At 43.8% G+C, this 16,170-nt stretch overlaps 1 protein-coding gene across 13 annotated transcripts in view; it reads right to left on the minus strand.

The window, feature by feature from the left end:
* Nucleotides 1-16,170, minus strand: part of yaf2 (YY1 associated factor 2) — a 98,682-nt gene that overhangs the window by 39,003 nt on the left and 43,509 nt on the right. For 8 of the 13 annotated variants that reach the window (XM_033037821.1, XM_033037818.1, XM_033037817.1 and 5 more), the window contains one exon: nt 882-965. The exons of the other annotated variants lie outside the window; for them this stretch is intronic. In XM_033037821.1, the coding sequence (XP_032893712.1) occupies nt 882-965 (84 nt within the window). The remainder of the gene's footprint in view (nt 1-881; nt 966-16,170) is intronic. 13 annotated transcript variants of the gene reach the window in all.

Genomic DNA, 16,170 nt, shown 5'->3' on the forward strand with positions numbered 1-16,170 from the left:
AGCACACAGGTGCAACATCTGGCTCTGCAGCTGCCATGCATACGGTTAGGTACGGTGACGTGCAGAGCAGGTGAAGCTAGTGAACATTGCAAACATGCAGCAGTGAGCTGGTACCAGATGGGCGACCCTTCACCCAAACCTGCAGCATTGCAGTGGTGAGAGGGGAGACACGCGATACTTATATACGATCAAGTGGAAGGCAGAAGCAATCAAAACACGTCTGAATGACAAAAGGATGGTAGGACAAGGTAAGGGGAGATAGGTTCAGAAGGAGTGAAATGGCTACGAAACGCTTCCAAAAGTTCATGGAGTCATTCAGTGTCTTCTGATCCTGAGAGAATTAATGAATCATGTCTTCCTCTACAGATAGAGTGGACAAGCTGAGGGTTTCCAGCATTTATTGTAATGAAATTGTTTATCCGTATTTGATAACATTTTCTACTCCACAACTGTGAAGGGCGTACAAATATTGCCTTCAGCTGAACACTCACATTGACTATTATCCTTTTTTTTTTTTTTTAAACGACTTTCTCCATGATGCATTCCACAGCCTGGATACCTAACTATTCTTCCCCCCCTGCAGTCAAAATCTAATGTACGTGCACGACTTTAAGACGGATTTTGAAAGCATTTTCACAAATTTGAAAACCCTTGAAAACATCCAGCTACACAGCTCATTATCTGCAGAAACAATTCTTCTCCACACAAAAATGGTGAATTGTTCAATCCAATGTATGCAACAAAATGAATGAAAATGAGAACGCATTTTCACTCTTGGAGAGTGAGGTTGAACTGACTTACAGTGACTGGTCTGGACACGTACAAGAGCCTTGCCACTGCTCGAAAGAATGTGCGTGCACCCTGGTATGTCAAATACTCACATGCTGCTTGGGTTGGATCTTGTCGGTCGTCCTGGGTGGCTTTTCGAAGAGGTGACGCTGACCGGAGGCTTTCCTTGGGATGGGCTAATGGGGAGAGGGTGCAAGCAATGAGAGAAGGTCTTGACAGCTGTAAAGCACTTGCTGGCCCATGACTGCGTTCCGCCAGAACCAAGGAGTCACTCAGCAAAATTCCGCATGCAAAGAATAAACTAGGACGGTAACTCGGAGCAAGATAGATCATGCCCGAAAACTGATGAGTTACAACTTGGGTTCAGTTTCCATGGATACAGTGAGTGAATAAAAGGATTTAATAAACATTCAATTTGCAGATGACAATTTTCTTTAACACATAGAGCAGCGTCACCAATACATTTAAATGCAAAACAAACACAAGAGGGTCTCCACACTTCAAATTGATTAATACGAGCTTTCTAAGTGTTGTTGCTCTCAGCCCAATTACTACTCGTGGCTTATGGTTGTTTTAACGCAATATTGAATCTGCATTTTGCACAAAGAATGCAACTGAACATCAAGACTACATCAAGGCTATTTGATAACAAATTTACAGTGGTAAATATAGCACAGTTAAAGTAATAGCTACACACTGCAATTGTATGGTAATTGTTGAAGAAAGTGAAACACTTTTACACATGTAGGCGCTACATGAATTCAGGGACGCACCGTATGAATAAATGCTGCGTTTCTCAGATTAGGAAGGTGCCAGGCATTCTCAGCGGAGCACTGTGTGCACTACAGCAAGCCGTCACTGCCGGGTAGCTCAGTCCAGGAAACATTGACTGGCAGTGGAGTGGAGTAGCACATAGTCACCAGGGTTGCACTGGGACTAAAAGTGTTCACTTTGAGGACACGATGATAGATGTGGTGTAAAGACTCACAAATAGATTAAACAGTGATTCCATTGAAATATATTAAAGATGATTAAAGGATTTGATAGAATTTGTTTGGTTCCAGTGCCTTCCAGACTAATCAGTTGGTTCTTCAGGAATGTCAAGTCCATTCCTCTCACAGATCTGGAACACCCTCCAACAACTGTTGGAGAGTACAACAATAACAAGAATCGAGAATTGCTGTCTCCTCCCATCCCCCAGCCTTAAGGCTCCTCCTCCTTTTTCCTTTCTTCTCCCCGCCCCTCCCCACCCCCCATCAGTCTGAAGAAGGGGTTTGGCCCAAAACGTTGCCTATTTCCTTCACTCCATAGATGCTGCTGCACCCGCTGAGTTTCTCCAGCTTTTTTGTGTACCAACAAGAATTGAGGATTGAGTTTTGCTAGATCTTCAATGGCCAGAACTGTCAAGGGTAATGGAATTGAAGTGAGTAGAACTCCAGATCCAGGAACCAGCTTTAGTCGCAGAAGGTTGAATGGCTCCATTCAAGAGCACACAGGGATAAAACCCAGGAAGTCTTCCAGTGAATTGTAAAAAAACTGGGGAAAGAGTGGCTTTGAAGGTAAGTTGTGGCATCCGTTCAGCTCTTTCCTCTCCTAATATTCAATGAAGATTCTCATACAAGCTTGATTCAAACTGCATTGCACTGGGATCAATGCCAGCACGAAGCAGATATCGCGAAAGAAAAGTCTACAAGGGCAAGAAATAAACATGTTGACAACTTTTGGGCTCAAGTCCAGAATTAATTGGCGTTGTGGTTTGTGCTCAAAGTCTGAAAGGAGAAGGTCCTAAAAGAGAGAAAAATATGCAAAGTTTTGTCAGTGCACAAGTCTCTTCAGAAGAGACTTGGTGGTGCTCCTGTATCTTTGCCTTCTTCAGCTATGGAACTTGGGAAGAACAATTGCAGCAGCGTTGGAACGTTTCAGACTTGTATCTGGTTGATGATACAAACCCCAGAGGCAAAGTGTGGTGGTACAAGAAGATAATATTTAAGTTGCTGTTGGAGCTTTGTCAAGGTAATTTGTTTTGTCATGCAATTTATCAAATGATCGAGCAGAGATGGATTTGCATTCCCTCAGGTAAGTGGAGGTCATAGTCATACAGCACGGAAATAGGCCCTTCAGCCCAACTTTCCTACATTAGCTAGTCCTATTTGCCACTCGTCCCTCACAACTCAACCTCCAACAGGATAACTCAGGCAAGGCTGGCCGATTAAGGGTGAGAAAGTTAACCTGCCTAGGGAGGTTCTTCATAAACATGCTGCCACCGGCTTCCAAAGAAATGGACGACATCAATGTGGTGGTGAGGGTGAACAAGTGCAAAATGGTACAAAGAGCAGAAAGAGGAAGCATAGAGGGATTTAACATCTTTGAAAAGGGATAAATTGTCAGATTGATCGTGGAGTGTACATGCATAGATGCTCAGGAGTAGAAGGCCACGTCTCTCCACTTACCTCATATGGAAGAGGGCACATTTGAACAGAGTCCGAAATTAAAGCAGCGGAAACGCAAAACTCTAAAGTGCTTTGCACCGTTGATGATTCATGGATAATTGCCCTGGTTCAAAACTATCTCCCTGCATCATTGCACCTGTGCTTCCTCAATGGTCTCCCTTCCAAACATTAACCTGGTCTTCAGAAGTGTCCCGAACGTCACCTATCCATTCCATCCACAGATGTTGCCTGACTTACCAAACTACTCCAGCACTTTGGGTTTAACACAAGATTCCAGCATTTACAATTCCTTGTGTCTCCATTGACCTGGTCAAGCCTGCTTAACACCTGTGGTTAACACGATTCAGATTTCCAGACTAGTTTATTGACTACTATTTCAGTACAAATTCGCTGCTCTTCATCACATATAACATCCGACCAGCTTTTTAAGATATAAATATTATTAAAATTGCTTTAGGGTCAGAGTCATCCAGCACACACCCTGTGACTCCCTATATCTATACCAACCCTTGTACTCGTCTATTCACCAGCATTTGGTCCATAAGTCACCTATGTATTGCTGATTCAAGTGCTTATCCAAATATTTTGTAAATGTCGTGAGAGTTTCGGCATCCTTCACTTTCTCAGGCAGATTTCCAGACTTCAATCACCCTCTGGTTGTAAAATGTCCTTGGATACTTTCTAATGCTCATCTTAAACCTATACCCATTGGTCTTCGATATCGCTCCCATGGGGAAAGGTTTCTCACTATCTATCCTATCAACACCTCTCGTAATCTTTTACACAGAATTGCCCTGGAAGTCCTTATCTGACGATTCTGATAAGTGTATGGCTGGACTGAGGTATGGCATGATAGATGGACCCAATCTTACTCATGTTGATTGGAAGTTGAAGCTCAGTCAGTCCATGGTGTACACGACGCCACAAATCACAGCTCTGGCTTGAGCTAAAATGCTGAGCACACTGCAGGCCATGCCCAGGTTACAAACGCCCGATGTATGACACCCCGCATACAAATGATAGATGTCCTGTTCATTCATACTTGCTTTCCGACGAACATCAGAACTAATATCCTCTCTCCATCTTTAGCAATTGTTCTTTCTTATCAGTTATGTATTTTAGATGCCATTCATTAAGGTGCAGCATCATTACCAGAGAGTGATTTTTCTCCATTTTCCCATTTACAGACAAAATATTCTCAAGGATGCTTGCAAAGACAGAAGCCGTTTGTTATCCGGGTTTGGACTGTAATTTGATATTTGCCAATTGCTAGGCTGGTCTGACCAGGGTATGATTTGGCGAATGTCACTGGGGCTGTGTAGCAGTTGAATGCAACAGCTGAAAGTGATCCAACAATCTGGACTGCAATTCGCGGGGACTACTCACAGAGGATGCCAGCTGGCAAGAGGTATGTATGCAGAGAGAAAATAACAAGGCCCAAAAAACAGCAGGTCAGACAGGAAGAAATCAAAATAACAAGAAACAAATACTTAAAAGTATAAGTAATTTGCAGCTGTGTGCAAAAATTGTGTGGTTTTCTTGTAATGGTACTTAACACTGAGGCAGAATGTTTACCCTTCTGTACTCAGAGAGAGAACATCTGGCTGGTCATATCTGCTCACTGCTAGCTTTACCTCGTTTCAGATATGTTGTAATATTGAGAACCATCTCCGATTTCTCTAACTGCTATTAGAGGCGTCTCCAGCCTATCACAGCACAAGCGCTCCATTGGTTACAGAAGACTTGACTTACGGAAAACCAACTTTATGTAAATTCTCCATGAACGGTTTGTAAACCAGACAACTACTATTAAAATGTTTTGTGGTATTCCTTGATAAGTGAATCCAGTACATAATTCCATCAGTTTGCTTACGAGACGTGTTAGGATAAACATAGAAGATATTGGATGAAATGAAATCGGAGGAAGTGTATGCAGAGTGAATTGATATGGGAAATTATAGAAAATGGACAACAGGGCAATGTCTGAAGAAGGGTTTCGGCCCGAAACGTTGCCTAATTCCTTCGCTCCATAGATGCTGCTGCACCCGCTGAGTTTCTCCAGCATTTTTGTGTACCAGGGCAATGCATTACTCATGAAAAATGAAGTAATACTTCAGAAATGGGAGGATTGACTTTCTTGGTTTGGGGAAAAATTATTACTTTCAGCCTCACTGATAAAAAATGCTTAGTTTTGAAAATGTACAGTTTTTTGTTTATAAGTACAGAGTAGAAACAGGCCCTTCGGCCCACCGAGTCCGCACAGACCAGCGATGCCCGCATATTTTACTTTTATACCAAGCCAATTAACCTATAAACCTGTACGTCTTTGGAATGTGGGAGGAAACAGGAACTCAAAGAAAAGCCATGGGGGTTACGCAGAGAACGTACAAACTCCATACAGACAACACCCGTAGTCAGGATCAAACCCGGGTGTTTGGTGCTGTAAGGCAACAATTCTACCGCTGTGCCACATTGCTGCCCTCAGGAATGAAACCATTGCTTAACTTCAAGACTGCCTATATTTTGTTAAGCATTATACTAATGTAACAGAAACAAGTGGGGAGTAACCTCAGAACTTCAAACTAATCCAGATGTTGCTGCATGCGCCCAGCAGCCATGTGAGACAGTTACAGACCAGACACTGCCAGACAGCAAACAGGCAATCCAATTGACAACGCAGAAACTCTTCACTTGCTCCCATTCTCATCCACAATAATTGCCCAATAAAATTTTTATTTTAAGTACTCTTCATAAAGGTATTTCATATGCAGAAACAATATAAACTTGAAACCAGAATGACTGTAAAGTCCAAGCTATGAATGCAAAGGTATTTTGAATGTAACTACTTTAATACTGCACCATTAGTAACAAACCTCAATGGGCTTTGTTATTCTGGCGTCCATCTTCAGGGATTGGAGAAAGTACTTCTGTGTGAACTTGCTCCCAACAGTACTAGGCGAGGTGAAGAGAAATGGTACCAAGTCAAAACAAGTGCAAGGCTCCTCGCTGGAACCAGTCTCTAGAACCTTTTCACAATAAGTGAGCTGCTCTGTGCACTGTTTCTACTGTGAAATAATTACATGGGACAAGACATGTTTTTGAAACACTAACATCATTCAGAAGCAGGTCACTATTTATGTTAAAACATCAAAGTATGGCGTTTACTTGCTGAAACACCAGACTCCCAAGACAGGCCCGCACTCTCATCTCCAACAAGCAGGAGGATCACCAGGAAGACAGGGGCAATGAGTCAACACATTCTTTGGAAAAGGAGCAACATGTCTACTAGCTCCACCTGAGGTAGAGGGCGAACATTCTCCAAAGTCTACTTTAGCCACCTCACCGCCACAGATCTGCAGTGAGACCGATCTTCCTTGATCCTGAGAGGGTGTCCAAGAAGGGTGATTTTGAAGATGGAAAGGAACAAGTCTTGCGCAGGATGAAATATTGATCTTTCTCTCAAAAAACACTTTCTCTCCTTCCTAGGACCAGAGGCCATAGCCTCTGAATAAAAGTATATACCTTTAGTAAGGAGATAAGGAGGAATTTATTTTGTCAGAGGATGGTGAATCTGTGGAATTCATTGCCACAATGGATATTATTACGGCAGAAATTGACAGATTCTTGATTAGTATGGGTGTCAGGGGTTGTGGGGAAAAGGCAGAAGAATGGGGTTAAGAGGGAAAGATAGATTAGCCATGATTGAATGGCAGAGCAGACTTGATGAACCAAATGGCCTAATTCTGCTCCTATAACTTATGCTTGGTTTGGGAATAGCTCCATCCAAGACCGCAAGAAATTGCAGCAAACTGTGGACGCAGCCCAGACATCACACAAACCAACCTTCTGTCCATGTACTCCATTTATACCTCACGCTGCCTCGGCAAGGCCAGCAGCATAATCACGGATGAGTCGCACCCCGGCCACTCCCTCTTCTCCCCTCACCCATCGGGGGGTAAAAGGTATAGAAGCGTGAAAACACACACCTCCAGATTCAGGGACAGTTTCTTCCCAGCTGTTATCAGGCAATGGAATCATCCTACCACAACCAGAGAGTAGTCCTGAACTACTTTCTACCTCATCGGTGACCCTCAGACTATCCTTCATCGAACTTTGCTGGCTATATCTTGCACTGAACATTATTCCCTTATCATGTATCTATATAAAATAAATGGCTCGATTGTAATCATGTATTGTCTTTCCGCTGACTGGATAGCATGCAACAAAAGCTTTTTGCTGTACCTCGGTACACGTGACAATAAACTAAACTGCCAACTGAAATGAACATGAAAACAGCAGATATCATACGTAAATCTACACAGTCTGCCTTGTGCCTGTTCCACCGTTCATTGATATTTCCTGCACTAACCCCATAACCTGACTTTCAATCAACATGCCTTAATGATTTTCATTGTACCTGTGCTTCACTGCACTGCGCATCTGACAATAAACTCAACTTGACTTGATTTATTTTACATGAGCGGATGGTCAAACATGAAACATCAATTAAGCCTCATGCTGGGGCAATGGGAATCTCTGCAATAAATAATTCATGTCATTTAATTCGTAACCACCAGAGTTATTTTCCGCTGTGGTTGAAGTGTTTGAACTGGATTTTAAACACCACATCAAGTCTCATTACTTGTGCAGGATGGACTTGCTACAGATAGTAAAAATTGTGAATATGACCAAGATTTTCTTCTTTATGCTGAATAAAACCTTTAATGAACATAAATATACTTTATAGTGTTCTATAAGTATTAACATACATCCCTGAAAAAAATCCCTGAAAGAAAGTGATATTAGCTGCCAAAATATATTTATACAAAGTCAGATGATCATGTTCCCTCACATTCTGCTTGGGCAGCCTACAACCTAACGATATAAACATCAAATTCCCCAATTTTAAATACTAACCCCCCCCCACACCCCTCTTTTTTCCTGTTCCCACCCGAGTGCGCACACATTTCTCCCACTATCCTGCTCCTTTCCCCTCCTCCATACTGTCATCTTCCATACCCGAATCTCATATTTCTCTTTTATTTCCCCCTTTCCCCTCCCACCATGTCCCTGGCTTTGACTTTACATTTCATTGCTCTTCTTCACATCCAACACCCTTTGTCTCCCTTTCATCTCTTGCCTTTATTACTTAATCCACCCACCTGCCAAACACCCCACCCCCTCACTTCTATCTAGCAATCACTTGCCAGGCTTTGACCCACCCCACCTCCCTTGTTCAGCTTTCTCCCGCCACTGTAATGTGGTAACACTGTATTCTGTATTCTGGTATTTTTTCTCTTTGCAAATTGACAAAACATGCTGGGGAAGCTCAGCAGGTGAGGCAGCATCTATGGGACAAAAATGCTGGAGAATATTGCAGGAGTACTTGTATACAGTATGATTTGACCGGATAGTATTCAAACAAAGCTTTTCACTGCATCATGATATGTTACAAAAATAAACCAACACCAAAAGCATCAATTTGGAAATTAGCTTAGGCACCAACTGTTAAATTTGCCGTGAAATAAAACGGGACTTAGCACAGTAAATTATTCAATGCATCACACTGTAATGCAAATCACAAAGCCTTGTAAATATTATCAAACCCAATAGAACCGCACATTAAAACACAATCTGACTTTTTAACTCAATGCATAGTTGTTCAATGGTGTGTGAAGCTCTGGTTTTATTGCCTCACTGAAGTCTGCTAAGCCCAGAGAATGATTCATCCTCATCTAATGTGGGTGACAGACATCATTAGCAATGGTAATACATAACCTCATGAAGCAAATTCAGCTATACGTTACAAGAATATCATATGATGAAAGCACTGTTAAATAGCAGCCGAAAACATCCCTTGGAATACCAGAAATTCACACAGATCACCAGGCACTAATTTTCAAGAGCATTTCTATCCGTGGGCCGTTTTTTTAAGCCTGAGTATTGGTCTTTGAAGATAAAATCAAATAGATACCAAACCAAAAAAAAGGGGGCCATTATCTATGAAGTGGCTCTATATAAAATCCAACAAGAGGTTTGAAGATGGCAATGCTAAAGCCACAGTCTGGGTTAGCAAGTTTAAATGTGCAGCACGCTTACTGACTAATGGGGCCAGAAGATATGTCCCCAAGAGTAAAATGCACACTTCTGTTCTTTTACGAGGCAAGGAGGCAATGAGCAGGATAGTGCGTTTACGGTGGGGGACATTGCTCATCCACCATTTCACCGCGGCTAGATGATGGGAAGCCCCAGACTGGTGGATGGAAGTTGCCACCCACACAATGGAATCAGGCCAGGAACTACAAGGCAAGTATGCTTACCCTGTCAGAAGAATTGCCAGCAGATCAAAAATGAGGTTTTGGCTGTTGTTCTTCAGATAACTTGGTTTCACAGAGTCCGGAACACAAATTGCCACAGTCCGCTATCCCAATGATGGGCCGCCTTGTCATCATGCACAATGATCATGCAGAAGGCAACTGTTGCTGCATTGCACAGTCTCTGCTCCTTGCAAGGGCATCTTTCAATTGCCAGTTGGAGATGATAATTTTCTGGTTGCAGCTGAGGAGGCCGCCGAAGCATCTTTGAGTGGAGTGGACGGGTGTTGCGAGCGAGATCGGAGTCTTGTGGAAAGGATGGCGTGACGGCGACTTGAGGGTGCCTGGTGGGGTCACAGGGGATTGCTGCCAGAGGTATTCCAGGTGGGCACGCTGAAGAGTATCCACATTCAGCTTCAGGAATTGTTGTTGTGGAAAGAGTAACCAGAGATTGTGCATAATGGCCTGGGACTGAGGACAGTGATGATCTGCTAAAAGTCCTGCTGCTTTCTTCTCCCAAGGCCTGCTTGACCTGAGACTGGGTGTAGGTTTACTTCTCCCAGCCAGAAATTGATCCTTTCCTCATGCTGGGTGCGGACAGTGCTGTTGCTCACATTGATTGCATTTATTGCCAGCAACTGTGTTCTTAATCAAATATTCAACCAAGTGCACCATTGCTTTATGTAAATAAATCACATTATATCCTCAATAATCTAGATAATGGTGCATGGACTCATTATTTATTTTGAAAGTAGAAACAAGGAACTGCAGATGCCATTTTACTGAAGTCTGAAGTCTTTGTGGTCAGGCCACAGCTGACACATTCAACCCCATTTGGAGAAGGTGCAGAATAGATCCAGGGATGAGGGACTTGGATTAGATAAACTGGGGTCGTCCTCGTTGGAGCAGAGATTGAGAGATCTGACAAAGGTATACCAGGCCAAGATGGACTTTGTTGGAGTAAATGAAGAGAAGCTTTTCATGAATAGACAAAGTACCAGGGTCAAAGAATGAAAAAGTGATGGGCAAAGTTGATAGGGGAGAGGGAAGTGATGGTTGAAGGCTAATAAGAAATGAGGAAATTATTCACAAGTCAAGTCAAGTCAAGTCTATTCGTCACATACGCATACGAGATGTGCAGTGAAATGATAAGTGGCAATGCTTGCGGATTGTGCAAAAACACTACAAAACAGAATGGAACAGAATCAGAATTACATATTTGTGGGAGAAAAAAAAGAGAAGAAACAGCATTTAAAAAAGACATCACACAACAGTAAATTGGTACAGTAAGTTAGTCCCTGGTGAGATAGGAGTTTACTGTCCTAATGGCCTCTGGGAAGAAACTCTTTCTCAACCTCTCTGTTTTCACAGCATGGCAACGGAGGCGTTTGCCTGACCGCAGCAGCTGGAACAGTCTGTTGCTGGGATGGTAGGGGTCCTCCATGATCTCGTAGGCTCTGGATTTGCACCTTCTGATATACAGTTCCTGCAGGGGGGGCGATTGTAGTTCCCATAGTACGTTCGGCCGAACGCACTACTCCCTGCAGAGCCTTCTTGTCCTGGGCAGAGCAGTTCCCAAACCAGATTGTAATATTTCCAGCCAAGATGCTTTCCACAGCCGCTAAGTAGAAGCACTGGAGGATCCTCAGAGAGACTCTGAATTTCCTCAATTGCCTGAGGTGGTAAAGGCGCTGCCTTGCCTTACTCACCAGTGCGGCAGCGTGTGATGTCCATGTCAGATCCTCTGAGATGTGGACTCCCAGGTATTTAAAGCAGCTCACCCTATCCACAGAATCCCCATTTATCCTCAATGGTGTGTACGTCCTCGGAAGTTGTGCCCTCCTAAGGTCCACGATCAGCTCCTTAGTTTTTTTGATGTTCAAGAGGAGGCTGTTGTCCTGACACCAGAGTGCAAGATCAGCCACCTCCTCCCGGTAGGCCTTCTCATCGTTATCGGAGATCAGGCCCACCACCACAGTGTCATCAGCAAACTTGATTATAGAGTTTGAGCTGAACCTAGCCACACAGTCATGTGTATACAGGGAGTACAGTAGGTTGCTGATGACACAACCCTGGGGGGATCCTGTGCTCAGGGTGAGGGACTTCGATGTATTTCCTCAAATCTTGACTACCTGGGGCCTGGCGGTGAGAAAGTCCAGGACCCAGGCACACAGAGGGGTGTTGTGCCCCAATTCCAGCAGCTTCTCAGCAAGTCTAGTGGGGACTATCGTGTTGAAGGCTGAACTGAAGTCAATGAACAGTATCCTCATATAGCCCCTCTTCTGGCTGTCAAGGTGAGAGAGAGCGGTGTGCAGAACCTGGGAGACCGCATCGTCCGTGGATCTGTTCGGACGGTATGCGAATTGTAGCAGGTCCATGTTGCGAGGGAGGAAGGCGCAGATGTGTTTCTTGACCAGCCTCTCAAAGCATTTCATGACCTGTGGTGAGGGCCACTGGACGGTAGTCATTCAGACAGGCCGGAGAGGCATTTCTTGGAACAGGTACAACGATGGATCTTTTGAAGCAGGCAGGGACCACGGACTTGGCCAGGGAGAGGTTGAATATTGTAGTGAGCACCGGAGCTAGCTGCGTAGCACAAGACTTAAGTACTCGCCCCGAGATGCTATCTGGGCCTACAGCTTTCCTCGTGTTCACCCGTGTCAGAGCCCTCCTCATGTCGTGCTCGGACAACGAGAATGTCTGCACGTCCCCAGCGATGGACCTCCCTCCAGGTTCGTTAGCCAGCACGCTGGCGGTGTTGACGTTGGCTGGCAAGCCTGGGGTGATGTTGCCCATCTTGAACCGAGCGTAGAAAGAGTTCAGGTCATCAGCTAGGGAGTTGCCGGCACTTCCAGTTGGGGGGGGGGGGGGGGGGCTGCTCCGGTAGTTGGTTACAGTCCGTAGCCCCTGCCACAGGCGTCTGATGTCCTGCTGCTCCATCTGAGACTCCATCTTGTCCCTGTACCTCCTTTTTGCATCCTTCACCGCCCTTCGCAGTCGGTAGGACTCTACCTTGTAGACGTCCATATTTCCGGATGCCAGGCCAGAGTTGTAGGCAGCGGTGCGGGCATTCAGGGCAACACGAACGGACCTGTCCACCCAGGGTTTTTGATTCGGAAAGGTGCTTACCCTTATCGTGGGGACGATGTTATCGGTTATTGTTGCGATGAAGTCCGTGACCGCTTCCGCGAACTCACTGACGTCACTGGAACTTGCTTGGAACATATTCCAGTCGACATCTGTCAGTGCATATTGCAGCATGGCCTCTGACTGGTCGGACCACACTTTACGTCCCTCGTCACTGCCGCTTCCCGAACTATCCTTTGTTTAAACTCTGGCAGCAGGAAAATGGCAGCGTGGTCAGATTTTCCTAAGGGAGGGAGTGAAACGGCCTTGTAGCCCTTCCAGAACGGCGTAGAGCAGTGGTCCAATGTTCTTTCCCCCCTGGTGCCACACGTGATGTGTTGGTAGAAGTTCGGCATGACCTTCTTGAGATTTGATTTACAGGTTCATAAGTTCACTAGTTATAGGAGTAGAATTAGCCCATTCGGTCCAGCGAGTCCACTCCGCCTTTCAATCATGGCTGGTTTCTGCCTCCTAATCCCATTTTCCTGCCTTCTCCCCAAACCCTTGACACCTGTTCTAATCAAGAGATTCCTGGATCTCATTTTGCAGGCCCTACAAGCAGGGTGGTTTTGAGCTGTCCTCCATTGAGGGTTGTGGCATCTAGTGCCAGTTTTATGGGTTGGCATCTATAGCCTACAAAAGAGATGAATTATACCAGCTTTTTACATGAATTGAAGTCATGGAAGGTGACTTCATTCAAAGAAGTTCGTTGATCTACAGCTTAACAAAGGAGGCAATTTTTGATTTTGGCTAAATTATGAACCAGATATGATAGTAATCTAGTTTTAACAATCAGGAGAGTAGCACCAGAAACTCATTCATTACTAAGTGTAAAAGAGAAAATTAAATGGCTTCTACAAACAATTGTTTGTCACTTTAGTGCAGAAGCAGAGCAGATCACACTTCTTTTGAGCCAGTTATTGTCTTATCTGTGAAACAAAACAACTTCAAACAAAATAAAAGCACGATTAAGGGGAAATGATAGGTACTGATAATTAAAATAACATGCTTAAAAAGAGGTGGGGAGAAAGGCATTGAAGTGGAAAAACACGGAAGTAGGATCAAGTGCTGCAAGAATGAGAACGATATTGACAGCTGGCACGTCAGGGACCAAGGACCACCTGCATGGCTAACTCCATGTTCCTTGACGTGAAAAATCCACTCCTTGCCTTCAGAACTGCAGACAATTTAAGGCTGTCTTTTCAAGGGGTATCAATCTGCTCTTCCTTGACCCAGCAAGGGCTTTGGTGGCAATTTGAACAAAACCAAAAGCCATTTAGGATCCAAGGACAAAATAGACTCAAAATAGCGCAGTGGTACAAATAGTTGGCAGGTGCTTTTAGTTGGTCATGAGTTGTACAAGGCCGAGGACTCAGCTCCTTGGCTGTAATGAAAAGAGATTTACACTTGCATGAAGAATGCACTATAAACATATGTGCAGCTAACACAATCAGACTTTAATGGAATGTATCTTGCACTAAACGTTATTCCCTTTATCCTGTCTCTGTACATTGTGCGTGGCTCTATTGTAATCATGAGTAGTCTTTCCTTGGACTGGGTAGCACGCATCAAAAAGCTTTTACACTGTACACAGTACACGTGACAAAAAACTAAACTAAAGTACAAATATTTGTCGTTGTTGGCATGGGGAGGAAAGTGGGACTGGTCAGTTGGGCAGTAGAAAACTGCAAATGGTATTTAATCCTGCAGAGTACGAGTTAGTACACTTGGGAATGTCCGACTGAAGGAGGGGGCAGTAAAGGAATAAAAGGATTTTGATGCATATCGCCACGGTTCTTTAGGAGAGGTCAACACACAGTAAAAAGACATGCTCTTAGCATTTTTTGCTAAAGTCCTGCTAAAACTACATACAACAGCAGCTAGCCAGAGTGTGAGTGCCGTGCACAGTTCTGGTCACATTATAGAAAAGGGAGCACAGAAGAGATTTACAAGAATGGTACCAGGAGTAGAAAGTTGTAGTTTTTGAAGAGAGATTGAACAGGGAGGACTTGTTGCCTTGGGATCAGATGTGACTGTGGTGTACTCAATGATGAACAACCTATTGTCTTTAGTAGAGGGTTCAAAAACCAGAGGCACAAATTGAAGAGTTGGTAAGATTAGAGGGCAGACAAGGAAAAATACTTCCACTCACAAGGGAGTAGAGGTTTGAAAATTGCTACCAAAAAGGGTGGCGAACAGAGACACCCTCATTACATTTCAACAGTACTTGGATGGGTACTTGAAGAATAGTGGCCTGCACGGTGACAGACTAAAGTGGGATTAGACTGGATAACACATTTGCCAACTAGCATAACTAGTTACAATCTACAACTTTTTGTGATTCGCTAAACTGAAGGTTAGGAAAGGCAGAACAATTAAGCAAGTCACTCTCCTTTCTTGAATGTGCCGGATCATACATATATACACCATTTTCTTCAAATGGATCCGAATAAACTCAGAGTGAATAATCAGAACAATTTGAGATTACCACAGATTCCAGCAAGATAGACAAATTTGTATTAATGCATATTTGACAGCATTTAGATGACTTGAGTTGTTTTTCAGTCAATTAAATACTTTAAGTTTATCACTGCTGTAAAGTAGAGACTGGAGCCAGTTACAGATTGTGACAACACCAAGATAGTGCTGGCTCCCAGAAGATTAATCCCATCCCCCGTCTCCAAGCCCCTGAAGACCTTCCAGCACTTATCCAATTCCCTCTGACAGATCACCATCACCCACAATATGCAGTGAATTCCAGTCTGTAACTGCACGCCGAGTGAAAGAAGAGCTTTTCCTTGCATCCCCTGGCTTGTTTTGCCCAGATGTCAAATCCATTTCCCAGTCCTGGAATCCTCTGTTGAACGAACAGTTTCCTACTATGATAAATATCTGAATGACTTGCTCAGTTATGGGGAGAGGGCAAGAGTGGGAAGTGCTATTCTTACACAAAGCCATTTTGATCTGTCTGTTCTGAAACCATAGCGATTCCATCTGCACTACCCATGATCATGATCTGATATACCTCCATCTAATGTTTGTTACTTGAAAAACTACCCACATCCTGTGGAACTGGCACTAGGGGTTCTCCAATATTATTTTAACCAGTTCAAGGGGCTTTCTAAAGGAACAGTGCGTATAATTGATTCAATCTCAAGTGGGGAAGAAAATGGACAAGAGTCCGCCCTACTTTATAACAAACTTAATTAACCAGTTTTCACCAAACCTTCTGCAAAAAGGCTGACAATTAACTCTGACAATATGAGCCAAGCTCACGATCCAAGTCAGAGTAGATGCTTGATACACCGGCTTTAAGGTTAAAAGCCCAAGCCCAATTGGATTACTTGGATCTGACCTGCGCTCTCTGCCAAGTGGTTTATTTCACTGTTGCAAAAGTATGGCATCAAGAATACAAAATGTTAATACTCACTCCAATGCACTTTAAGAAAGTTGGGTTTATTTCACTTGCTATGTTCAGTAAAATTCTCTTC

This window comes from Amblyraja radiata, chromosome 19 (assembly GCF_010909765.2).
Source record: "Amblyraja radiata isolate CabotCenter1 chromosome 19, sAmbRad1.1.pri, whole genome shotgun sequence".
Taxonomy (NCBI): domain Eukaryota; kingdom Metazoa; phylum Chordata; class Chondrichthyes; order Rajiformes; family Rajidae; genus Amblyraja; species Amblyraja radiata.